The sequence below is a fragment of the Papaver somniferum genome, chromosome 3, assembly GCF_003573695.1.
Source record: "Papaver somniferum cultivar HN1 chromosome 3, ASM357369v1, whole genome shotgun sequence".
In the NCBI taxonomy this organism is placed as follows: Eukaryota; Viridiplantae; Streptophyta; class Magnoliopsida; order Ranunculales; family Papaveraceae; genus Papaver; species Papaver somniferum.
The window spans coordinates 16579233-16606640 of NC_039360.1; the positions used below are offsets into that span (position 1 = coordinate 16579233).

General features: G+C 36.1%; 1 protein-coding gene across 1 annotated transcript; it reads left to right on the forward strand.

The window, feature by feature from the left end:
• Positions 1–1298: 1298 nt before the first annotated feature.
• LOC113359054 lies at positions 1299–2588 on the forward strand. Its single transcript, XM_026602750.1, has 4 exons — positions 1299–1302; positions 1747–1904; positions 2147–2368; positions 2450–2588. The coding sequence occupies exons 1-4, from the start codon at positions 1299–1301 to the stop codon at positions 2555–2557; spliced, it is 492 nt and encodes a 163-aa protein (XP_026458535.1). The 3' UTR covers positions 2558–2588.
• The last annotated feature ends 24820 nt before the right edge of the window (positions 2589–27408 follow it).

The following is a 27408-nucleotide window of genomic DNA, read 5'->3' on the forward strand; positions in this document are numbered from 1 at the left end:
ATCATAATTCCTAAAACACCCCGCAGTATATAAAAACGGATAGAGACGTTTTTTTCTTTTTCATTCTCTCAATTTATGTTTTCAGAGAAGAGCTCTGCAAGTGAAGATTATTTGAGGTCCTTGTTCGATTCGTGAGTTCGATTCATGAGTTCGAGCTCTGCAAGTGTAATCGGTAGGTGGATTTTTTGTTCTTACGATATTCATGCTTGATTTTTTAATTTTTTTACTTCGATTTTGATAAAAATCCTTCAGATCTAGATAGAAAGTCATGTTTTATGTTCATTTCATTATTAGATCTGATGTTTTAATTCCATTTTGTTGGTCTTTGGTTTGTTTTTAGTTTGCCTTTGTGTATTAATCATCAATACGTATATGATGTACTTGTGGTTTTTGATGAAAATAGTCCAGATCTAGTTATAAAATCATGTTTTACGTTCATTTCGTTTGTAGATCTGGTATTTTAGTTTCATTTTGGTGGCTTTTGGTTTGGTTTCAGTTTGGTTTTGTGTATTAACCATCAGTACGTATATGACGTACTGTTAATCTGTGTTTACTATGCATCTATAGGTTTGGTTTCAGTTTTTTACAGTGTTTTTTTGGTATGAATTGACAGTACATATATGGCGTACTCTTCTGATTTTGTTTTATTCGAAGTTTTTCCAGTTTTTTTTGTTCGATCCATGAGTATGTATGTATAATACTGAAGTGTTGTCACCTTTTTTAGTCTTATCCGTCAGTACATATACGAAATACTGTGATATTTGTTTCGATCCTCTTATTTTTCATAGATCTATTACCTATTCTTGTCATGCAGTTGATTTGTTGTTCATGAATCTTCAGTACATATGTCAGTAATTTGTTGTTCAGCGCTCCACAAACAAATGAGTATAAAATGTTATAAAATCCTTTCATTATTAGCTGAAAATGATGGGTGAAATTGCATGCATGATTTAACTACCATTTACAACTGTCAACTGTCAAACAAATTTACAAGGAAGTGAATGGCCTAACAAAAATTCTTTTGTTTGTCAGCAACTCTAAAGTTACTCGAATGGGAACTCACTGATTCTTCGCCACTAAGTCATTTATACTAGAAATGTAGTCAAGTTTTATTCTTAAACGGGTTGCTAATTTTTGAAAGAACCAGCAGTGTGCATCGAGCATGTGATTAGGTTACTAAAAGTCACGCACCCCACCGACAAGAAGGTTGGACACAAAAGGAGAAACTATCTGCGCAGGGGTGATTACTCTTTTGATTTTGTTTTATTCGAAGTTTTTCCAGTTTTTTTATTCGATCCATGAGTATGTATGTATAATACTGAAGTGTTGTCACCTTTTTTAGTCTTATCCGTCAGTACATATACGAAATACTGTAATATTTGTTTCGATCCTCTTATTTTTCATAGATCTATTACCTATTCTTGTCATGCAGTTGATTTGTTGTTCATGAATCTTCAGTACATATATATGTCGCATACTGATAGGAAATGCTATTTGGATGTGCTTTGTCTCATTTTTTAGTCTTATCCGTCAGTACATATACAAACTAATATAATATATGTTTCGATCCTCTTATTTTTCATAGTTCTGTCATCTATTCTTGTCATGCAATTGAGTTTGGACACTTATTTGACATGAACTTCAGTTTTTAGTTCATGACTCCGCAGTACGTATATGTCAAACTGATATAAACTTCTTCTAATTCTGTTTTATTCACAATTTTGCTACTTCTTTTGGTTCGTGCAGCTTCAAAAACTAAGGAGGCATTAGCACATACACAAAACAAAGGGAACCATATCAGTGTAAATGGGGGTTCCCCTCGAAATGGTAATACTAGTGCCTACCTAAACGGGAACGTTAAGGATTTTCAGGCTGTTGCTTCAACTCGCAATGGATCAGTTAAGGTAGGTTCAACGATGCCTTTTTTGAATGCTCTCCAACATCACAGTTATAAACGTTAATGGCAGATATTTGCCGGCACTTGCATTTTCAATTCTGGAGCTTTGACAGTCATGATTAACACATTACATGTGATGAACAAAATTAATTGTTGGATAAATTTGCCTGTTGTTACGTCCCAACTCAGTATCATCAATTTATGTTGGCATGGGTAGAAAATTTTAACTTCCCCCTTTCTCATCAACAGCAAGATCAAGTTCCTGGAGTTCATATTGTTCCTTCGTCCCTGTTTGGAATTGGTGCCTACGGTCTGCCTGGACAGGTTGCTGCGCTGCATCCCTTTGTTATGCAGCAGCAAGGTGCTCCACCCTCTGTAACATCAGCCAACACGCACATTCTTCAATCTCATGTTGGCCAACTTCAGTCAGGGCCTGCAATTTCATTCCATCCACAGTGGGAGAACCAGCAGGTAAAGGATGAAGTAATTGTACAACTTGTCGTTTTATATAATGTTGCTTGTGATCTCTTAAACCATTTCGTTTCCATTTAGGCTGTACCAGAGAGCTCACAGGTATCAAGTCAGAGTCAATATCAAATGCCCCAAACTGAGCAAGGATCTGGTGATCGTTACGAATACGAGCTTACTGCTGATTTGTAAAAAGTGCAGCAGATATGTACTCAAATTTTAAGCATGGTGGAAGATATGTACTCAAATTTGTAACACAAATTTAGCAGATATGTACTCAAATTTGTGGTATTTTATATGTTTTAATTAAATTTGGACCTCCCGATAAATAAAATCTCGATTTGGTAGAAGTATGTTATTTCACACATATTAACCAGTAGGGTATATTAGTCATTTCCATGTTTTCAAAAAACTTTGGACCCTAGGATAAGAATAAAATCCGGTTGGACCCTCCTATAAATAACATTATGGGCTTAGGACCAAGCAAGAAATTTTTCATTCTTTTTCCGTAAATTTGTTGATCATATCCAGTTTTTAAATTTGTACGATATTAGAAGAGATTTATATATATGACAGGTGTAGAAAACGGGTTAATAGAATTAATTTGGTTTAGATTGAATACGTATATACGAGACGGAAATGTACTCGTTGGATAATATCACCCTTAGCGGCTGTACTAAGACTTATTTTGTTACTGTTGGTCGGCCAAGTCAATGTCGTTCGGTCATGGCTCTACCATTTGGCACTTACTCTCTGCCGAGCGGTAGTTATTTACCGGGTTTCCCAAATACTTCGTAAATTACCTAGCTCTACAGGGGCATCATGATTATCCGAAAGTAACTATTTGTGAGCTATGTACGAAATATCTGAGTGCGAATTCGTGCACACTCCTTAATGAGTGTATATTTCACATTTTAATTTTTATCCTTGATTTAATTTAGGGAGTTATGTAACGAGGATCATGATTCTAAACATGGAGGGTAATGGGATCATCAGTTACATAATCAACCAATCAGAAGAATATGTGAAATATACACTCGTTAGAGGAGTGTGAACAGATTTGGACTCGAAATATCCTTCTATATTTGATTTTATTTTTCTGGGAAGGGGGAGAAAAAGAAAAAGGAGAATAAAACGAAGAAAGCAAGCTACGACAAGCTACAACTACTGACAACAAAATAAGCCCACAAGGGAGGAAACCCATTTTCCAACAACACCTATTTATAGTAGACTTTGCCCAGGGTATCTTTCATGATTATTTTCTTCAAGAACTGTTTTTTTTATCACTTTAAAGCTACCGATGTTGTATTCCTTTTCTTCGACTAGTTTTTATCTCAATTGAATTTTTGCTGGCAAGGTTTTGACAAGACAACAAATTTTACTCGGATTCTGTCCTATCAATTTTTACCAGCAAAGCTTTACAAAAAATCGTTTTATCAGAAATGGTGGCATTCAAGAGGGAATGTTATAAATGTGATGTGTAATGAGTATGGATGCACATCATTTCGTGTGGGCCCTACAACTCTGGCACACAATTAACACGTAGTGTATATACGTCTCATTAACATTGATATACATCGGCATGGGGTGATGTTTATCCCCTGTATTGTAACTGTATGAATACCCCCCACCAGGGGTTCGTGTAAGATGGCATGAGAAAAAAAAATGAAAAGCTCGCATTTTCCCACTCATACTTCTTTCCGCTTGGTTTAAGTTAATAGAAATTCTGCTTAGCCTGAGCACTAACCAATTAGCTAGCCTATTCCAACATCAAAGTTGTTATACTAAATTACTAGCATCTTAATGCTTGAACAGTGGCTTGAATCAAATAAGTCATACTAATTATAAAAGATAGATATTATTTTCAAAATAAAATTTCTTTTTTTGGAATTTGTGGGTTCAGTGATTTTGTGCATATAGAACATCAGAGCAAACGCAAAAAAAATTCTTGCACCCGCGCCTCTTTTCCTCTTCTTATTCTCCTTCTCTCTTCTCAAACCCTAATCATCTTCTTCCCGTTACCAGAACATATAATTGACAAAGTCTACTTTTATGTTTGTTGGTTCTAACCAATCTTTGTGCATCAAATCAATTTTATGAGGTATTGTTTTTTTAGCTGTTTTATAGAATTGAGTTAAAACAAGATCAAAATTATTTTCATGTTTTATTTTTTGTCAATCCGTTGCATGTCAGTGTCACCATAATATCTATACTTCTTTATATTAGGTGGTTTGCTAACGTAAGCGCATTGTTTCCAGGTTCGAATTTTTGTTTCAATTTGGAATGCTTGAGAATCCATTTCAAAATTAGCTCTTTGTTATGACTATTTGGTTTTGAGGATGCTGTTATGACTTAAAAAGAAATTAAAGCTCTAACGAGTTGTAGCAGACTTTACATTTTTCTCTGTTTAATTTAGTGTTTTCGGTAGTCTTTTTTTAAAGAGATGGGTGACACGGTACTTGAAATTTGAGAAACAATCGGAGGATGAATTAGAGTTGAGGCAGTCAGAATCAGAAGCACTCAAAATATATCTTGCCCAAATTACAAGGTACATTTTCAAATGATTTCATCTTCCGTGATTTTTTTCCAGGTCCAAGTTTATTAAATTAAATTATTATCCTCCTAAAAACTTGTCGTGCGCCGTAATTATCGCGTACTACAAAAGTATTTAAGCACATACAAACACACAATTTTCAAAAATTATTACAACCACTATGAATAACTGAAAAAATAAATAAAACTTTTCATACCTCATGATCGTCCGTCATCTTATTAGGCGTATTAGAAGGAGAAAATTTTGAGAGTCGATGTTTACATGAAAGGGTTGTCCGGTAATCTTTTATATTTCTTCTGAGTTATTAAAATGGTCCCAGTACAGAAATGGGTTTCTTCTTCTGAGCTATTAAAAGGGTTGTATATTTTGAATATCAGTCACACTAGGTGCTAATAATTTATTGAACTGTTAGGATTTATCAAATATGATGTTTTTGATGATTTTATCAATTTTTTCCTCTTTTATCTTTTCTGGCGTGTTTATTCGAAAGTTGCCCATTTATGCTTCTCAATCAAAATCACGGCCTCCTGGGATTTCTCAATCAATTTTGAAATTTACGAATTTACTTGGTACTTATAATTATATGTTTGTAAAATATTAGATTGCGCAATCTGGATTTAGGAAAAATGAGCTCTAATTGTTGAGCTTAAGAGAACTGAAATTTTGCAAGATGATATGATGATCATATCATCGCAATTGATTGCAAAACCTTCTCATGTTTTCCTCCAAATCTACCATGCGTGACTTTTTTCCTTCGTGGTTATTCAGCCTGTTAAATTGGGTCATTAATCTCACATCCTCACCAAATGTTTTGCCATGTATCATTTCCTAGCTTTAGAGGCTAGGTTCTAAGCAATACATCAGTTCTTGAAATGGTTTATTATGTTGTTGGTTGGTTGAAGAGAGGTCCTACTGGAATCATTGGAACAAACCACTACTGGGCTAAGATTTAGTTGTCAAATTCGTGTTTTTGTAGAAAACCTGAAATTGTATATGTTATGCCATAATTTATTTGTCCTACTTCCTGTTACATGTATATGAAAACGATTCAGATAAGCTACTTCTTTTGTTTGAGTGAATCTTGGTTCCACTACAGCCAAAGATTGGGAAATCCCGAGAAATACTACTAACGATAGCAAAGCTCTCATTAGTATGATGCATCGCTTCCGTATAAAGTATATGGTTGGCTATTTTCTCCTTCATTTTTTGGGTATAATTTGGTGTTTTTGAAAATGCACTGTTGATATTAGAGAACCTAATTGAAGTGATCCTTTTTGTGCAGGTAGTGTTAAAATGGACACTGTGATCAATGCTAATTTTTGCTTGGTATTATGCATCATAGTAATTATTTAAGTGAGAGTTGCTGGTGGAAATGTGCATTAGAATTCGTTGAGGTGTCGCTGGTATTATTAGTGTTTCTTACTTGGGTATTTTTGATGTAGCAGCAGCTGTTGAATTAGAAAAAAAACACGTTTTCTTATAAGCTTTACCCAACCTTATCTGAGTTTTTCTTTATTGATATTAAAATAGAAAAAAAAAAGATCTATTGAAATAAATAAATAAATAAAGTTCTTTTTATGTTGTCCAACCTCAAATTGTATTTTCTTCCACATGCATGAGTATAAGGCCGTATACCGGGGCTAAACTAATTTGTTGCATAAGCTTTTATGGTAATGGATCAGCTATCTATAAGGTTGTCCTAACATTTAGATTTAACTACTACAGATGCTGGGAACTCAAATGCAGGCTTAACAAGTTTCAAAGATATACAAGCTTAGCATTTACCCAGCGACATTCCCCAAAGGAATTTTTAGAATTCCTAGCTCCTCGGAATGTTACTAGATGGAAAAACAATATTACATACTATTATACAAGTATGCAGTTGGTGCATCAATTGATTCTTAAAAAATAAAAATAAAATAAAAGACTTACTATGAATAAAGCTGATTGGATGATTTTTGTAGCTGTGATTGGAAAGCTGAAGTATGTCTCAAACATTATGAAGAAATCAGTTGGGGATAATGATGCTTCAATGCGAGAAATTGTTATCGAGAATGAGAGGTACAACGCACTTTAGATTCTCATGTTTTAATTTTTCAATTTTTCCAATAGATGTTTGTAGATTATTCTGGTTAGTAATAATATTTTTGATACCAGGGAACTGCAATAATGAAAATAATAATGTGGGCAGAATTAGTGTAGGAAATTAGTGACGTAGTTGTGGAGAACTCAATGAACATACCTTCTTCTTTTTTTGAAAAGGAGAAATTTTTATTTAAAGGTTTGAATTGTCAAGGGTTACATAATGAGGGAATGTGACATTCCCAGTCTTTACAATAAACATACCTACACTGGTGGTAATGATTTGAACATACGTGCAAGATCACTTGGGCATAGTCTTTCCTTTTGTGCTCCTTATGTTAGTGTAAGATTTTTGTAGCTTTTGTTAAGCATACATATCTGGATTAGGAAAAACGGTAAAAGATATGGGACAAGTTTAGACTTAGAATCCAATTTTGTCTCTCAATGTTCAGTGGCATATGTAATTTTCTAAATGAAGGCGTAGTTTTTTGTTTCTCTCACCTTGGAGCAGTTAGACCAAACACATTATAAACATATTGTTCATTCTTGCATGTATGTGATTCATGACCGGAACTAAAGTATGCATACCCGTATGCGTACTTGTAGTTGTGAAATTCTGTGTAGCAAGTACACATACCGGTACCCGTACTTGCGTAAGGTATAGGTCTGGGAATTTCTGCTGAGTTTTGGAAGTGTACTTAAGTATGCGTACCCGTTCGCATACTGGCGAACCAAAACTCAGACCGGCTACTTAGGTATGCGTACCCGTATGCATACTTGAGTGGTTAAAGTTCTAAAATCGGTTGGCTCATGAACTAATACATTTATATATTAAGGAATGCATTCTTTGCAAACCGTGGCTAGAATGTTCATGAATTGATTCGAGTGAATCAAACCGATTTTTCTTCAATTGTATTCTTGTATACTTCTATGAGAATATAGCAATTGAACAACTAGTTTCATTTGAGTCATTTGAACTAATTATGGTTAAGATGAATAAGGTTGATATGCGAGTGTTCATATATTTGAACTAGGTACGATTACTCAAACCTAAATGAGGGTACATTTCATTTGTGTATAACAAGCTAAGTTCAATCTAAGGTTGAAAGATATTAGCTTGAATCTAATCAGGTTTTCATCTTGTTAGAGCACTGCACGGTTGAACTCGCATGCGTTGCTATATCAAACATGTTTGTCAATGTTAGTGATCAGAATTATAAATCTTCATTTCTAGTCTACTATAGATAAGTCTCGTACTAGGATAGAAAGTGTAGTTGAGCTCAAGAAATCCATGGCGATCATCATACAAGACGAAGAACTACTCAAGGAACTGGTGGAACTTCATCGACTAAAAGGTATGTGGAGACTTAAACTTAACTATCACTCAAAAGTCTATCTTCTCTATCTCTTATCTTGAGACAAAAGTCGTTTTGCTATATAGCCTTTGATTATACACATTTGCTATTTCGAACCGAGTTTATCTCGCTTATCTATTTCTCGAAATATGTGTTGGTAAGCTTTCGCTTTGGCCAAGTTCATCTTTACCTAGTGAAGAAAGTCATGTTATGTTTCAATTACTTGAAAATGGTTTTGACGAAAAATGGTTTGTGAATAAAAACTATATAACGTCCTCTAAGAATGTTTCAATGATTGAAATGAGAGTTTAGATTATATAACCATTGTTGGATATAAACACTGTGTGGAAACACATACATGTATAAGTGCTTATTCCTTGAACCAAAGTATGCGTACTTTGTTGATCAGGAAAACCGGAACAAGAGTCCGCGAACCCAGTCTGCGTACTATCGGAGGTTCTCTTCCTGAGAAAATCTGCTGGAGTTTGTAAACTTGTTACAAGCTTATTCCGGGTACTTAAGTCCGCGTACTTAGGTTGGTTATATCTAAAAACGATTATTTGTGAACTTATACTTATATTAACTAAGGAATGCAAGTTTGAAAACCGTGGCTATAAAGTTCATGAATCGATTCGAGTGAATCAAATCGTTTTCGCTTCGATTGTGTCTTGTATACTTTTATAATATCTAAGCAATTGTACAACTCTCTAACTAGTTCATTTGAGTCATTTTAACTAGTTATGGTGAAGAACAATACGGTTAATATGAAAGTGCTCATATGGCTAACCATTTGGTTAACTATTGTTGGACCAACAAATGTACATGTTTGGGTACGGTTACACAAACCTAAAAAAAGTGCATTTAATTTGTGTGTAACAAGCTAAGTTTTTGATCTAATGGTTCAAAAATATTAGCTTGAATCTAATCAGGTTTTCATCTAACGATGAATATTAAATGCTTTGTTACTAAGCTAACATTGATTGCAAACCCTGATTTGAAAGACTATATAAGGAGAACTCTAGCAACTGGGAAACCTAATCCCCACACCTCCTGTGTGATACTAGTTGTATAAGCTAGAGTCGATTCTATTTTAACCTTAGGTTTCTACCGAGACCCTGTAGGTTAACGACTTGAAGACTTCACTGGGATTGTGAAGCCAGACCGATACTACTTTCTTATAGTTGTGTGATCTGATCTTGTTGATTCTATCGTGTTGAGTACAATCGTAATAATTGACTTGAGATTGATATCTCCGATAGGAAAGATATAAAAGTAGTCACAAACATCTTCGTCTCATCGTTTGTAATTCCACAATATCTTCTTTCGCCGCGTCGATTAAGATTATTGTGAGGTGATTGATAATACTAGGCTTTTCTTCGGGAATATAAGTCTGGGTTAACAATTGGTTCCTGTTCACCTTGATTTATCAAAAGACGGAACAAAACTCGTAGGTATTTCTGTGGGAGACAGATTTATCTATTACCGTAGACTTTTCTGTGTGATACAGATTTGTTTATTAAAGTATTGAACTTTGGGTCGTAGCAACTCTTAGTTTTAGGTGAGGCCAGCTAAGGAAATCAAGTACATAGTATCCTGCTGGAACCAGATACTTAGGAGCATAATTGTACCTTGGATCAGTGTGAGATTGATTGGGGTTCAACTATAGTCCAGACCAAAGTTAGTTTGTAGTAGGCTAGTCTCTGTAGCGGCTTAATACAGTGTGTGTTTAATCTGGACTAGGTCCCGGGGTTTTTCTGCATTTGCGGTTTCCTCGTTAACAAAACTTCTGGTGTTTGTGTTATTTCTTTTTTGCATTATATTTTTTTATATAATTGAAGTATCACAGGCTGTGCGTTAAGTTCAATCAGTTAGAATATCCAACCTTTGGTTGTTGATTTGCATTGATTGACACTTGGATATTAGTCTTTGGTACCATCCAAGTTATCTCTCTTGTATTTAATTAGACTCGCAGATTTCTATTTGCTTGAGAAAGAATTAAATCGAGAGATTGAGATATTATAACTCTTTGATATACTTTATTAAGATTGAGTCTAGTTGATTCTCTTGAAAGTATATTGGAGTTAGTTCATACAGATTGCTAATAGAAATATTGGGTGTGGTTGTTGTACCCCCGCTTTTTCACATCTAACGGTGAATATTGAATGATTTGTTACCAAGGTAACTTAGATTGCAAACTCTGATTTGAAAACTATATAAAGGAGAACTCTAGCAACTGGGAAACCTAATCCCCACACCTCCTGTGTGATACTAGTTGTATAAGCTAGAGTCGATTCTCCTTTAACCTTAGGTTTTTCACGAAACCCTGTAGGTTAATGACTTAAAGACTTCATTGGGATTATGAAGCCAGACCCAACTATTTTCTCTGTAGTTGCGTGTTCTGATCTTACTTCTTCTATCGTGATTGAGTATTATCTTTGCTAAGATTTTCTTGAGATTTATCTCCGATAGGTAAGATTAAAAGTAGTCACAAACATCTTCGTCTCATAGTTTGTGATTCCACAATATCTTGTTTCGCTACCATATGATTAAGATTATTATGAGGTGATCGGTAATACTAGGATGTTCTTCAGGAATATAAGTCTGGTTTATCAATTGGTTCATGTGCACCTTGATTTATCAGAAGACGGAACAAAACTCGTAGGTATTTCTGTGGGAGACAGATTTATCTATTGCAATATACTTTTATGTGTGAGACATATTTTTTTTATCAAGTCTTCGGCTTTGGGTCCTACCAACTCTTGGTTGTGGGTGAGATCGGCTAAGGGAATCAAGTACGTAGTATCCTGCTGGGATCAGAGGCGTAAGGAGCACGACTGTACCTTGAATCAGTGTGAGATTGATTAGGGTTAAACTACATTCTAGTTCTAAGTTCATTGGTAGTAGGCTAGTGTTTGTAGCGGCTTAATACAATGTGGTGTTCAAATCTTAACTAGGTCTCGTGGTTTTTATGCATTTGCGGTTTTCCTCGTTAACAAAATTATGGTGTCTGTGTTATTTCATTTCCGCATTATATTTTGTTATATAATAGAAACATCACAGGTTGTGCGTTGAATCGATCAATTGGTAAATCCAACCTTTGGTTGTTGATTAAAATTGATTGATCCTTGAACATTGGTCTTTGGTACCGTTCATGTTATTTCTCATATATTCAATCGGGCTCGCAAGTTCCTATTTGCTGATTGCAGATTGAATTAAGAGATAGAGATATAAAACTCTTTGATATACTTTTCTCTATATTGAGTATGACTGTCTAGTTGATTCTCTTGAAAGTATATTGGAGTTTGTCTATTCAGATTTACGAACGAAATATTGGGTGTGGTATTATACCCCCGTTTTTTCAATCTGTTCTCTTAGGAATCTTACTCCTCTTACAAGGCATACCAAACTTATCATAGAAATGACTATCATCAAGATATATAGGTGAAAAAACGGGGGTCTAACAAACACACCCAGTATTTCATTTAGGCAATCTGTATGGACTAACTCCAATATAATTCCGAGAGAATCAACTAGATAGTCAGACTCAATCAAGGAAATATCCAAGAGTTATATCTTTGTTTCTCAATGTAATCAGCAAATCAAACTGATAGAATTCGTGATCCTGATTATTATTATGATAAATAATTTGAACGGTACCAAAGATCAATTTCAATCAACAGCCAAAGGTTGGATTTACCAACTGATTGAACTATGTACAATCTGTGATATTTCAATTATATAAACAAATATAATACAGAAAAAATAACACAGACACCAGAAGTTTTGTTAACGAGGAAACCGCAAATGCAGATTAACCCAAGGACCTAGTCCAGATTTGAACACCACATTGTATTAAGCCGCTACAGACTCCAGCCTACTACAAGTTAACTTCAGACTGGAATGTAGTTCTATCCTAACCAATCTCATACTAATTAAGGTACAATCGCATTCTTTACGACTCTGAATCCCAGCAGGACTCTATGCAGTTGGTTTCCTTAGTTGATCTCACCCACAACTAAGAGTTGCTATGACCCAAAGTCGAAGACTTGATAAACAAATCTGTCTCCCACAGAAAATTTTATTCTGATAGATAAATCCGTCCCACAGAAATACCTGCGAAGTTTGTTCCGTCCTTTTATAAATCAAGGTGAATAAAAACCAATTGATGATCCGGTCTTATGTTCCCGAAGAACATCCTATAAATATCAATCACCTCACAATAGCTTAACTATATGGTAGTTGAACAAACTCAAGTTTAGCTCGGTCCATTTCGTATCGATCATTCGATCACTTGAAAATTGCTTTGAAGCTAATAGTTTGTGAGACAACAATTTCCGTCTTCTAATAATGTTTCAATGTTTGAAATGGGAGTTAAGAGCTAAAACTCATGTCTGGATATATTATGTCTTGTGTACTTAGTGTATGAACTGTTTTTTTTTTAATTCAGGATCAGAAGTTTGCATACCCGTTCGCAAACTTATTCAACTATTTAAGTCAGGGTACTTAAGTTTGCATACCCATTCGCAAACTGATTTAACTTTTGAAGTCCAGGAACCAAGTTTGCGTACCCGTTCACAAACGGTTTCAACTGAGTTCGATCCGGAGCTAAAGTTTGCGTACCCGTTTGCAAACTGTCGGCTTGTGACCAGTGTTCGGAACTTAAGTTCGCGTACCCGTTCGCAAACTTAAGTGGTTCAATTTCTTAAATTGGTTAAGTATGATTTCATACTCATGAACAAATACATCTATAAAATAAGGAATGCAATCTTTGCAAACGATGGCTAAAATGTTCATGAACTTATTCTTTTGAATCAAACCGATTTTGCTTCAATTATATCTTGTATACTTCAATGAGAATATAAACAATTGAACAACTCTATGAGTAACACAATTAGATTTATTTGATTATCGATTGATCTATAAGTGTTAAGATGAACAAGGTTAAGAGAAAATTGTTCATATGGCTAACTTCGGTTAACTGTTATTGAGCCAACTCCATATACACGTTTAGGTACGGTTACCCATGTCTAAATAAAGGTATATTTCATTTGTGTGTAACAAGCTAGATCAATCTAACGATTGGAATATATTAGCTTGAATTTTAAATCAGGTTTCATCTAACGGTTAATATTGATTGCTTTGTTCCAAAGTTATTAAACCCTTATTTGAAGACTATAAAAGGGAGGAATCTAGCAACTGGTAAACCTAATACCCGCAACTCATGTGTTATATAATTTGCGACTAGAGTCGATTCTTCTTTTACCTAGGTTTTTCCTAAATCATTATAGGTTAATGATGAGTGCCAAATATTGTATATATTTATCCTTTTTTGTTGGCATTTAACTCATCTTTTATGCATTAATTCTACATTTTATCCCATATTCTGTATTTTCATTGTTTTCAAGAATAAATATTTTTCTTACTTAATTTTGCATTTTTAGGTAACAAATAAAATCTGGATGAAGTGCGGAGCGAAAAGAGCAGAAAAGTAGTGAAAAGCCGGGAGAAATTACGCGAGGAAGCCGCGAAGAATGGTGCGCACAACCTCATTTTCTACACACAAAAGCGCATCCGTTCTCAGCCATCAGATCAGTTCTCAGGAGCATCCGACGGTCGCTCCTTCATAGAGCATCAAAATCTGAAGTCTCTGCCGAGCACCACAGCGCTGAAATTCCAAGCCTTCAGATTAGATGGTAGTTGAATCCAGCGGTCACCTCATCACTGTGCATCAAATCCTGATGGTTCCGCCCAACACTACAGCACCTAACCTAATCTAGCACCGTTGACTTCGTTGTGTTCCGCATCCAACGGTCGCTACAAACTGCTTCTCTCTTAGACGTCCGATCTACCTACCATCGTCACATCCTACGGACCAGATCGCTGCTCATCAACTTCAGATAATCCCGCTTCACACCCTAGCACCAAACCCTATACTACCCCCCAAACACTCCCTCCTTCCCAAAACTTCATCTCCTTCACCCGACAGTTGCAGAGCTCTGCAACTCCACCACCTCCCCCCTCTGTCGCTGTCGTTTCCTTCACCACCACCAGTTCCATCACTGCCACTACCATCTCTTCACCGACAACACCCTAGCCTAGTTATTTTCTTCATCTCACAACCTCTGAAACCCTAGGTTTTGGGGTGAGTAAAATAGCTAGAAATTAGGGGACAATAGGAGCAGAGGAAGAGCAACAAGGACTAGAGGAGGCATGGGTCGAGCAAATTTTGGGAGTTTGTAAGTAAATTTTGTGTAATTTAAAAAAGCCCTAATTGTACTGTGTATTGATATTTTTGGGGAAAATGTGTGTAAACCCTAATTTGATAATTTGGGTATAAAAGGGAAGTGATGTGAGATGTAAAAACTGTTCTTGGACTAGCCAAGTTTCCACCCAATTTGGGTTAGCTTAATTTCAACTGTTACTGTTATTATCTTGCTCCTGTTACATTGCACTGTTAACCATTTGCATATGTTTTTTACTGTGATGTGTATGATGTTGTTGTGTGTATCTGTTTGATGTTTGTTAGCATGTTCTAATTCACCACTAGGGTGAAGATGAAACCTTAAAGCCACTGTGTAGGAGATTACAATTTTTGCTTTTCATCACTTTGCTCTCACATTGTATGTCAGGCATACTCTGTAGTTAGGATACCCCTGTGACTGAAAGTGCAGCAACCCATGTGAATTGCTTATGGTCCAAACCTCAGACTAGTTATGCTTTAATCAGATAACTTGTACCTTGGGAGGACATTTTGGTTGCAATTGGAATATCCAACTTAGTCTAGGTTAAGAGGTGGAATCAATGCCCTAGTTTGCCATCCATCTTCAACTGTTAGTATTGTTTTCTTTCATTTGTTTGGTTTACATGCATTTTCTGTTTTGCATTTTCACTGCTTACTTTTGCTCCTGCTGCATTTCTTCTATTTGCTACAATTGCTGCTGCAGCTCTTGTGCTGCTGTGCAGTTCTTTTTCTGTCACTTTTGCTGCTGCTGCATTTCTGCAACTGCTGCTGTCAAGCTGCAGCTGCCTTTCTCTTCTACTGCAGCACTTGTGCTGCTTTGCTTCCTCTCCTGCCCTGCAACTGCTGCAGCCCTTGCTCCTGCTGTTGCTTCCCCTGCTAGTGCTGCTGCTGAAGCTGCTGCTGCAATCCTTGCTGTGCACCTGCTCCTGTTGTGCATTGCCCTTGCAGTTGCCAAGCCAAGTCCAAATCAACCCAAAGGCCCAGATTCTTTACTAAAACAGAAGCCCAAGGTCTAGACCAACTGAACCCAAGTTCCAATCCAACTGAACCCAAGTTCCAATCCAACTGAGCCCAATTCAAGCCCAGTTAAGCCCAAGACCTAGTTCATCAACAAAGCCCAGATCACACTTCAGACTGAAGCCCAATTCAGTCATCTGTGGGCTTAACCAAAGCTCATTTGTTAAAGAACAAACCCCAAACTCATTAAGACCCAAACCAATTTAACTGAGGGCTTATTCCATAAAGCCTAAACTCAAAGGCCAAAGCCCATTTGTATTTCAAGAGAACAAACTGAGCCCAAGCTCAGTTCCTTTTATTGGGCATTCAAACCCATTAGAACTCAAAGCCCAATCTAAGCCAAAAGGCTTCTAAGCCCAAAGCAAATCTAGGAACCAATTAGCTAAAACACTTCCGAAACACACCCGATCTCTGTGGATCGACCCGTACTTGCACGAGCTACAACTGACGACCGTGCACTTGCGGTATTACTGTAGGCCCGTTTTTATCGCATCATTTCTATACACCTTTCGAGGCCTGCCAAGTTTTTGGCGCCGTTGCCGGGGATTGGTGCTGTGTTTTATCTGTGTTTTTCTTAGCTATTTTTGCATTTCATTGCATAGCATTTGCATCTGTATCTGTTTCACTTCATTTGCTGTTGGACCTGCCGTTCTGAACCTGTTTTTCCTCTGCTGGGACGCCACCAAGGAAAAGAACCAAAACCCAACTGGGTTTTTGCAACAATATCAGAGCAGCTGGGCTGTGCTAAAAAGGTAAGCCTAAACCCATTCAATTGAGAGAACCCAACCTGTGGGCTTCCAAATTTATTTAATTGTGGGCTTGTAATAATTAACCCAATTTTTTTGGGCTTTTTTATTTTTCTATTTTGGGTTTGTAATAATTTATTTTTGGGCTTGTTGTTTAATTTGTGGGCTTGTATTTATTTTGTGTGGGCTTGTTTAAATTTTTCCATTGGACTTGTATTTTGGACTCTGGGTTTAAACCCAGCTGATAACCGATTGTGGGCCGCAGCCTTCCTTCCATTTCATTAGAGGCTTGCACAGTGGGCTTGCTCCCATTCAAAAACCAAATTTTATTTTTTTTAATTTTATTTTTCTTTAAAAAAAAAAAAAAAAAAAATATTTCTACTTTGCTCCCAATTTTAAAACCAAATTTTTACTTGCTCCCATCTTAAACCAAATTTTTATTTTTACTCCCAATTTTAAACCAAATTTCTTTTATATCCCACCAAAACCAAATTTTTCCCAAAAATCCAAACCCATCAAAAACCAAATTTTTTTTAAAACCCATTAAAACCAAATAGTGGGCTTTGTGTCATTTCAAAATGGGCCAACCTCGTGCTCTCCATGAATACATGTATCCATCAATACAAATTCCATTATCATGTATTGTCTTACCTCAAACCAATAACCCTTTTAAAATAAATGCAAGCATGATACAAATACTTCCTATATTTCGAGGGTTCGATTCTGAGAACCCCTATACTCATGTGAGGGAGTTTGAACAAATTTGTCGGACTATGCAACCTGATCATTTGTCCGAAGACTCTCTGAAATTGCGTTTGTTTACATTTTCTTTAAAGGAAAGGGCCAAAACATGGTTTTACGGTTTGAGACCACAATCAATCACCACTTGGGAACAACTCACTAATCAATTTTTCCAAAATTTTTCCACACCATAGGACCATCGCTATTCGTCAAAATCAATTGTTTTGTCCAATTGGATGAGGAAACTGTTTTTCACTATTTTGAACGTTTTAATGATTTGTTGAGTGAATGTCCGCACCATGGAATTGAGAAGTGGAGACTTGTCGTCATCCTCTATGAGGGACTAGACTTTAAATCTCGAACCATGGTTGAATCTATGTGTAATGGTGAGTTTATTGATAAATCTGTGGATGATGCATGGAATTTTTTAGCCGAGATTGCAGAAAAAACCCATCAATGGGAATCCGTTAGGGAAACAGGAACAACACCACATGATATGAGTCATCCCCATGAATTAGAGTTTTATTCTTGTAATAGCTCCGACCTTAGGATTGAAAATTATCCTAGATTGCAAAATGCCTATCATGATGATGATGATGATTATGATGTTATGTTAGAAGAACATGTCTATACTGAAAATGTTATGGAACCTTTGGGTTCAAATACATTAGGCTTCTCTGCCCCGACCTTAATGCATGATATTTCTTCTAGTATTCCATGTGATGTTTCCCCTGATGTGCCGATACACGAGAATAAATCTGTTGATGATGTTGATAATTCTGATTGTGATCTTGCCAATTTGATTGATGATTGTGAGCATGATGTGACATGTGTAGATGAGTTAGAAGATTTTGATTTGATTGATAATGATATGCCTATTCTTCTACCTAAGTCACAATCTGATGGCCTTCCACCCAACCTAGATTTGGTTTGTACCCATATTGTCAAACCAATTTTTCTGAAAATTCCTAATCTAGGATTGGAACTGTGTGCTTCCCAAGTCCTCTTGGACTATTTTGCTTCAAAATATAACACTTTTAAAGAGCCACAGTTGGAAATTGCATGTTTGCCCATCCCGAAAACAGTCCATTATGAGTTAGACCTTTTGAATCCTGAACCCCTAAAATTGTTAGATTTTGTGCTTAAAAGTAAACCTGTTGAAAATTTAGGTTTAGGGGTATTCATTCGGTTTTTCACTCTCATTCCCATTTAAGTCCAATTTTAGTGTTTTGAAACTTCTTTGTCGCTACACTTTGTCTTTTGGGTTGATCCTCAACTCTTTAGATTGTTAGTGTATGGTGAATTTTTTGTATATAATCCAGTAGATAAAATTTTAAAAACCTTTTGTTCATTTTGTATATATTTTCTAATCCAATATGATCTCGGCTGAAATATGTTGGATTTTTGCCTTGAATAAACGGAGTTTTAATTCTGCTTTCGCCGAAATCGGGTATTCTCTCTCCTTTTACTCTACTCAGCATGTCCCTTTCCATATGTTGCATTTTAATTCTTTCCATATTTTGAAACATTGAGGACAATGTTTAGTTTAGGTTTGGGGGTATAGAGTAGATACCACGATAATATGCTATAATTAAAAACGAACTCCTTCTTCTTTTTGAAAAAAGTGAAAAATTCCAAAAAAATTTAAAAAATCAAAATTAAAAAAAATTAAAAAATTAAAAATCATAAAAAATGGAGCTCATTTACCTTGAAATGTTGACTCTTGTGCAAATATGTATTTTTATTAGGAGTCTTAGTCTAGATATTTAGGCACCCTGATTCTAGCACAATTCACATAGTGATAAGAATTTGCACGCGCACGATCTACCAATACATGTATGGCCTCGATCTTCAAGGTGTTGGATAGGAAGTTACGATTGCCAATCACTTTAGAATACTGAACGAAACTTGACTAGCTTGTTCTTTGGTTGGTTGGGATAGAAGGTGGAGGTTACATTAAGAAAGACAACCATCGAATTTAACTGGGTGCATCAAAAAGGGCTACCTCTTGCAAAGTGTCATGTAATTTTTTGTTTCTTCTTGTTATGTATCAAAAGTGTTTCCTTGTTCAAAAAAAAAAAAAAAAAAAAAAAAAAAAAAAAAAAAAAAAAAAAAAAAAACGATGTATATATTCAAAAAAAAAAAAAAAAAAAAAAAAAAAAAAAAATCAGAAAAATACCAAAAAAATCAAGTATTTATCAATTCCATCATCTCTTGTTCCAAAAATAAAAGAGAATAGTCAATGTAAATAAGAGTCATGTAAAGAGTCATCTTTTGTTGTTTCATTGTAATAAGCAAGGAGGGTGTATGCCATTGATGTACAACGCGAGTAATTGTGAAATACCTCCAACTCATTCACAATTCTCGTAAAGTCCGGACAGCTAGCTAGATTTCGACCTCAGTTCTTAGCCTGAGAAACTATCTCTTGGTGATTAGTAGTCATAACTTCAGATCTTTCTTTACACATGTGTAGATACACTTTACACTCTTATCACATGTCTTTTTTTGTTATCAGTGCTAGGATTGTGCCTTCGATAGCTAGATTGACATCTCCATTTTGCTGTGAGCTTAAACTGTTTTGCACATGTCACATTTGATGGAATCTGAGCTCATATTTTGACCTAGAACTTTGTAGGTACGTTCTAAGCAAACCTTCACGAGACTTCAACTCGTCCACTAGGGACACTTAGTGGTTTAAAAGGCTTAGTGCATACGCTAAATGCATTCGAGAGACCAGCGACAGTGGTATAGTTAGGATTTCCTTAGTTTTGTTTTACTTGAGGACAAGTAAAATTCAGGTTTGGGGGTATTTGATGAGTGCCAAATATTGTATATATTTATCCTTTTTTGTTGGCATTTAACTCATCTTTTATGCATTAATTCTACATTTTATCCCATATTCTGTATTTTCATTGTTTTCAAGAATAAATATTTTTCTTACTTAATTTTGCATTTTTAGGTAACAAATAAAATCTGGATGAAGTGTGGAGCGAAAAGAGCAGAAAAGTAGTGAAAAGCCGGGAGAAATTACGCGAGGAAGCCGCGAAGAATGGTGCGCACAACCTCATTTTCTACACACAAAAGCGCATCCGTTCTCAGCCATCAGATCAGTTCTCAGGAGCATCCGACGGTCGCTCCTTCATAGAGCATCAAAATCTGAAGTCTCTGCCGAGCACCACAGCGCTGAAATTCCAAGCCTTCAGATTAGATGGTAGTTGAATCCAGCGGTCACCTCATCACTGTGCATCAAATCCTGATGGTTCCGCCCAACACTACAGCACCTAACCTAATCTAGCACCGTTGACTTCGTTGTGTTCCGCATCCAACGGTCGCTACAAACTGCTTCTCTCTTAGACGTCCGATCTACCTACCATCGTCACATCCTACGGACCAGATCGCTGCTCATCAACTTCAGATAATCCCGCTTCACACCCTAGCACCAAACCCTATACTACCACCCAAACACTCCCTCCTTCCCAAAACTTCATCTCCTTCACCCGACAGTTGCAGAGCTCTGCAACTCCACCACCTCCCCCCTCTGCCGCTGTCGTTTCCTTCACCACCACCAGTTCCATCACTGCCACTACCATCTCTTCACCGACAACACCCTAGCCTAGTTATTTTCTTCATCTCACAACCTCTGAAACCCTAGGTTTTGGGGTGAGTAAAATAGCTAGAAATTAGGGGACAATAGGAGCAGAGGAAGAGCAACAAGGACTAGAGGAGGCATGGGTCGAGCAAATTTTGGGAGTTTGTAAGTAAATTTTGTGTAATTTAAAAAAGCCCTAATTGTACTGTGTATTGATATTTTTGGGGAAAATGTGTGTAAACCCTAATTTGATAATTTGGGTATAAAAGGGAAGTGATGTGAGATGTAAAAACTGTTCTTGGACTAGCCAAGTTTCCACCCAATTTGGGTTAGCTTAATTTCAACTGTTACTGTTATTATCTTGCTCCTGTTACATTGCACTGTTAACCATTTGCATATGTTTTTTACTGTGATGTGTATGATGTTGTTGTGTGTATCTGTTTGATGTTTGTTAGCATGTTCTAATTCACCACTAGGGTGAAGATGAAACCTTAAAGCCACTGTGTAGGAGATTACAATTTTTGCTTTTCATCACTTTGCTCTCACATTGTATGTCAGGCATACTCTGTAGTTAGGATACCCCTGTGACTGAAAGTGCAGCAACCCATGTGAATTGCTTATGGTCCAAACCTCAGACTAGTTATGCTTTAATCAGATAACTTGTACCTTGGGAGGACATTTTGGTTGCAATTGGAATATCCAACTTAGTCTAGGTTAAGAGGTGGAATCAATGCCCTAGTTTGCCATCCATCTTCAACTGTTAGTATTGTTTTCTTTCATTTGTTTGGTTTACATGCATTTTCTGTTTTGCATTTTCACTGCTTACTTTTGCTCCTGCTGCATTTCTTCTATTTGCTACAATTGCTGCTGCAGCTCTTGTGCTGCTGTGCAGTTCTTTTTCTGTCACTTTTGCTGCTGCTGCATTTCTGCAACTGCTGCTGTCAAGCTGCAGCTGCCTTTCTCTTCTACTGCAGCACTTGTGCTGCTTTGCTTCCTCTCCTGCCCTGCAACTGCTGCAGCCCTTGCTCCTGCTGTTGCTTCCCCTGCTAGTGCTGCTGCTGAAGCTGCTGCTGCAATCCTTGCTGTGCACCTGCTCCTGTTGTGCATTGCCCTTGCAGTTGCCAAGCCAAGTCCAAATCAACCCAAAGGCCCAGATTCTTTACTAAAACAGAAGCCCAAGGTCTAGACCAACTGAACCCAAGTTCCAATCCAACTGAACCCAAGTTCCAATCCAACTGAGCCCAATTCAAGCCCAGTTAAGCCCAAGACCTAGTTCATCAACAAAGCCCAGATCACACTTCAGACTGAAGCCCAATTCAGTCATCTGTGGGCTTAACCAAAGCTCATTTGTTAAAGAACAAACCCCAAACTCATTAAGACCCAAACCAATTTAACTGAGGGCTTATTCCATAAAGCCTAAACTCAAAGGCCAAAGCCCATTTGTATTTCAAGAGAACAAACTGAGCCCAAGCTCAGTTCCTTTTATTGGGCATTCAAACCCATTAGAACTCAAAGCCCAATCTAAGCCAAAAGGCTTCTAAGCCCAAAGCAAATCTAGGAACCAATTAGCTAAAACACTTCCGAAACACACCCGATCTCTGTGGATCGACCCGTACTTGCACGAGCTACAACTGACGACCGTGCACTTGCGGTATTACTGTAGGCCCGTTTTTATCGCATCATTTCTATACACCTTTCGAGGCCTGCCAGTTAACGACTTAAAGACTTCATTGGATTCTGAAGCCAGGACCAACTATTTTCTCTGTAGTTGCGTGTTCTGATCTTACTTTGTTTTATTGTATTGAGTACTATCTTCTCTAAGATTAGCTCGAGATTTGTCTCCGATAAGTAAGATATAAAAACAAATCACAAAGCTCTTCGTCACATTCTTTGTGATTTCACAATAACTTTTTCTACGACCATATAGTTAAGTTATTGTGAGGTGATTGATATTAATGGGATGTTCTTCGGGAATATAAGACCGGTGTATCAATTGGTTCCTGTTCACATTGATTTATCAATAGACGGAACAACAACTCGTAGATATTTACGTGGAGACAGATTTATCTATTCAATAGACGTTTCTGTGTGAGACAGATTTGTTTATCAAGTCTTCGACTTTGGGTCGTGGCAACTCTTAGTTGTAGGTGAGATCAAATAAGGGAATCAAGTTCATTGAGTCCTACTGGGATCCAAAGACGTAACGAACGCGAATGTACCTTAATCAGTGTGAGATTGGTTAGGCTTTAACTACATTCCAATCCAAAGTTAACTTGCAGTAGGCTTGAGTTTTTAGCGGCTTAATACATTGTGGCGTTCAAATCTGGACTAGGTCCCGGGGGTTTTCTGCATTTACGGTTTCCTTGTTACCAAATTTACTGGTGTATGTGTCATTTCTTTTCCGCATTATATTTTCTATATAATTGAAATGTCTGACTGTCTAGTTGATTCTTTTGGAAATATATTGAAGTTAGTATATACAAATTGCCGAAACGAAATATTTGGCGTGGTTGTTAGACCCCCGTTTTTTCAATTGGTATTAGAGAAGGCTCATAAGTTTGTGTTTGTAGCAATTTGACTCTATGGAAAGAAACGTTGTCTCTATAAACATACCACCACTCTTCGATGGCTCGAATTACTTATGGTGGAAATTTTCTATGCACGCTTTTCTCCAAGCACATAATTTTCAATCATGGGTTTGTGTAGTTAATGACTATGATCCGCCGGTTGTTACAAAAGGCGATGTAACTGTTCCAAAGGATATAGGTGCATATGATCCTGCCGAGATTTTCGCTGCAAAGAAAAATTCTGACGGATTAAATGCTATCATCCATGCCATTACCCCAGACCCATATGACTACGTGCACTAAGTCTAAAGAAGCATGGGATATATTAGAAACTGTATTCGAAGGAAATTCCTCTGAGAAAGAAGCTAGGCTTCAAAACCTAAATTCTGATTGGTAAAACCTTCGTATGGCTGATGAAGATTCATTTGATGAGTTTAATCACAAAGTATTTGAAATTGTTAATGCATCTTTTGTATTAGGTAAGACTATTCCTAAAAAGGACACGGTGATGAAAATTCTCAGATCGTTACCATCCAAATACTATTCTAAGAAACATGTCATTGTTGAAGGAAATAACCTTGATACTCTGTCCAGAAACTCACTCATCAGAAAGTTAAGTGTTCATGATCATGATCAGAACACAGCTAGAACCCCTGCGTTCAATGTTGTGACCAACACAAGTAATTCTCATAACTTGTCTTGGGCTGATGAATGTTGTTCAAATCATATTGATCCTGACAGGTCATTGATTTTACAAAAGATCAAGGATATTTTGAGAAGAAGCAAAAGATCTGAGGAATCTCTCTCTCTCTCTCTCTCTCTCAATCTCTCAATCTCTCTCTCTCTCTCTCTGATGCTTTAGATGATTCAATACAAAGGAAATCAATTCAGTTGTTCAATCCGCATACTTCCGAGTTTGCAAAGAAATTTCAGCTTTCACGGCAGAAACTTCTACTAACTCAAATTTTGATTCAGAATGCGAGTCCGACACTGAGATTTTTGAATTCTTGGATAAGAATGAAGAAACTCACCAAGAAAATCTTTAACTAAAAATGAAGTTGAAGAAACTTGAATCACTTCAGGTGAAAAATCTTGAGATTGATTGTCTTAATGATGAATTCACCAGAACCCTATCTTTAAAAGAAAAAGAAATTAATTCTGTTAAGTGCGACATGCAAAGGTTATATGGATGCTCTTACAAGATTTCGGCAATGCTATTCGGTCAGAAGTCTTTTGGAAACACAAATGGTTTAGGGTTCAAAAGCCAGCTGTGAGCACAAATAATTCCTTTGTTCCAGGCGGTTCTGGAATTATGGGTGTTAAAAGTTGCGATAAACATGAGTCAGATCTGCAAAACCAAAATTCATTTTTGAAGTGTTTGTTTTGTGGAAATCCAAATCATGTTCAAAGTAAGTGTTGGAAATTCAAGAGGAACTACAAAAGAATTTCCAAACTTCAGAATGACATGTAAAGGATGAATCTGGTTTTGTGTAATCAACAGGGAACTCCTGAATACAATAAGAAGTCTAAGAGAACTAGAGTCAGACGAGGTAATAAATCTTTTTATGCAACAAACCTTGATAAGTCACTATGTGACACAAGATGTGAGCATTCTGCTCACTCCATCACTATCTAATTATAGTAATGTTTGCATCCTCATCATTAACTTGAGAATATGAGGATTGCATCAAGGTTGCTCAAGTCTTGTATAATTGTTAATTTCTCATCCTTGGTAGTTAAAGATTACTTAAGTTAAGATTTGTAATTGAATATTTTCTTATCAAAAATAGATAATGGATCGTGAACCATGAAGACTTTTTCAAAGTTATTGTTTAGGGTTTACTTATCCGGTACTCTATTTAAATTCATTTGTGATAAAAATGCCCTTCACTCATTTCTCTTTGAAAGATACAGTATCATGGATCTTGTAACTAGAGGTACCACAAAATGGGATGCAGTAGAAGCAGTTAGTGTGTATCTTTCTGAAGGAATCCAATCCTCAAGGAAGAAAGAGGAGAAATCTACAAATGATGAAAAAGGTTATTCCTCTAACTTTTTTTTTGTCTATTTGTCTAGATGATAATAACTTTAGGCAATTGGTGAAGGATTTCATCAACAAAATAAATGATTTAAAATCTCAAATCATGATCTCTTTGGAAAGGATAGATCACAATGAACAAATGTTATATCTGACAAAGAACACCTTGTGTGAACTGAAAAGAGAACTTAGTGAGTTAACTGATATTTCTGAATATCTGGAGGAATTAAATGATCCCATAATCAATAAATTTTTTAATAATGAAAAGGAATTCTCAGTATCTGAGAAAGCTCTATAATGTCTAGGAAACTTCTTATGAGAATTTATTCTTTTTTTTTTTGAGAAGGATAACTAGGGTTTGGAATAGCCTATATTGTGATTACACATAGCTATTTCCAACGATTTTCATCTTGCAATGTTTTTAGATTTATTTATTTAAATTATAATTTACTTGGAAGATGATTTTGCAGTATTAATCTTTATTGGTTTTATATATTACAAATTATGTTATGGGATACGTGTGTTTACGTCCGTGAACTATGATTGCGCCATATATGTCAAAAGCTAAGTCTATTGTGTCATTTTGTAAATATTAATGGAAAATAAAATGAACTTTTGAATTTTAAGTCAAAGATTAAGTCTATGGTATCATTATGCAAATATTGATGAAAAATAGAATAAATCTTTGAATATTCTGCAATATTTATCTTTTCCTGATCCACTTCTATGTGAAAGTACTGTACGGTCCGTAAGTTTTCTTATGTTGAGCATTTCCTATTAAATTAATCATTGAGGTTCCTTTTTGGTTAATTTAATTGAGTTTACTGGATACAAATTCATGTTTCATGTGATTTGTTAAAGTCCAAATAAGGTAAGGTCTCTCTTGTTGTTAATGTGATTTGTTACTGTGATTTTACAAGAAATCCTTCTTTTCTTGTAAAAATAAGGTCGCTCTTGTTGTTCTTTCGGGAATGACATTTTATGGGGGAGAGTTCTTAATTGAATCAAATATTTGTGGGGAGTGCGGTTGTGGAATATTGTAGGAGTTATCTTGTATCTTTATAAACTCCTTGATATGTTCTCTTTTAGTCATGAAGGGGGTATAAACTATTTTTAGTTTATAAGAAAGGCTTCTTTGCAGAATGTTTCTGACATTTGAATGTACTCAATTTGTTGAGGAAATTCCAATTGTTTCATACCTTCTATGTCAGAGTATTTCTTCCCTCCTGAGGATAAATAATGTTATGTAGTTCCCTACTATCTTATTCACTATAATGTGACATAATAAAAATATCAATTGTTCTTGTTCTACGAATGTTCTTGAACTTTTCATTGAGCTAAGAATAAAAGTGATTATCTTATCACACTGATATAAAATTCTCACAGTGTGAACCCCATGGGTCGGGTTTTTAGGCTTGGTTTGCTTTCAACCATCTATGAATCCTTCTTTTCTTGGGCCTCGACTTCTGCAAGAGTCCCAACCCACTAAAGGAGTTATAAAGGTCACCATTCGCGTACCTTTCTTCCTCATCTTCTTGTCCGCGCACGTGAACAAGGAAATTTTTATGGTTCGCATACCGTCTCCATTGAAGACTATTTGGAGGTCTAAAAAAGTTGAAGGAAGCAATCTCTCAAGGAAGCTCATCAAGGAAATCTCCAATGGTGAATGATAATAAATCAAGGAAAACTTCTAAGGATTTTGTTTCATCTTTTAAGATTGTTCCAAAAGACCAAGATTCTATTAGAATTATATTCATCAATAATTCTTGTAGTAAAACCTTTGAAAAGATTTCTTCAAGTGGATTCATACTAGAAAAGAAATTGGTAAAGGAAAGTGGTCATAAAGAAGACTTGGTGTGTTTTGAGAAATATAATCTTGGTAACATCTTCAATGGTCTTGGTAAAGTTTTTGCCACTCTCACAAGAATCTTTTATGCTAACATCCATGATGTTAATCTTGATAACTTGGAATTCAAGACCATGATAAATATGAAAAAGATTCTAGTTAATAGAGATTTTATTCCAAACATTACCAAAACTCCTTTGGGTAATTTGCGTATACCTAGACCAATAGGAAAAATACCATCTTATGAAGCCATTTCTTTTGGTCTTT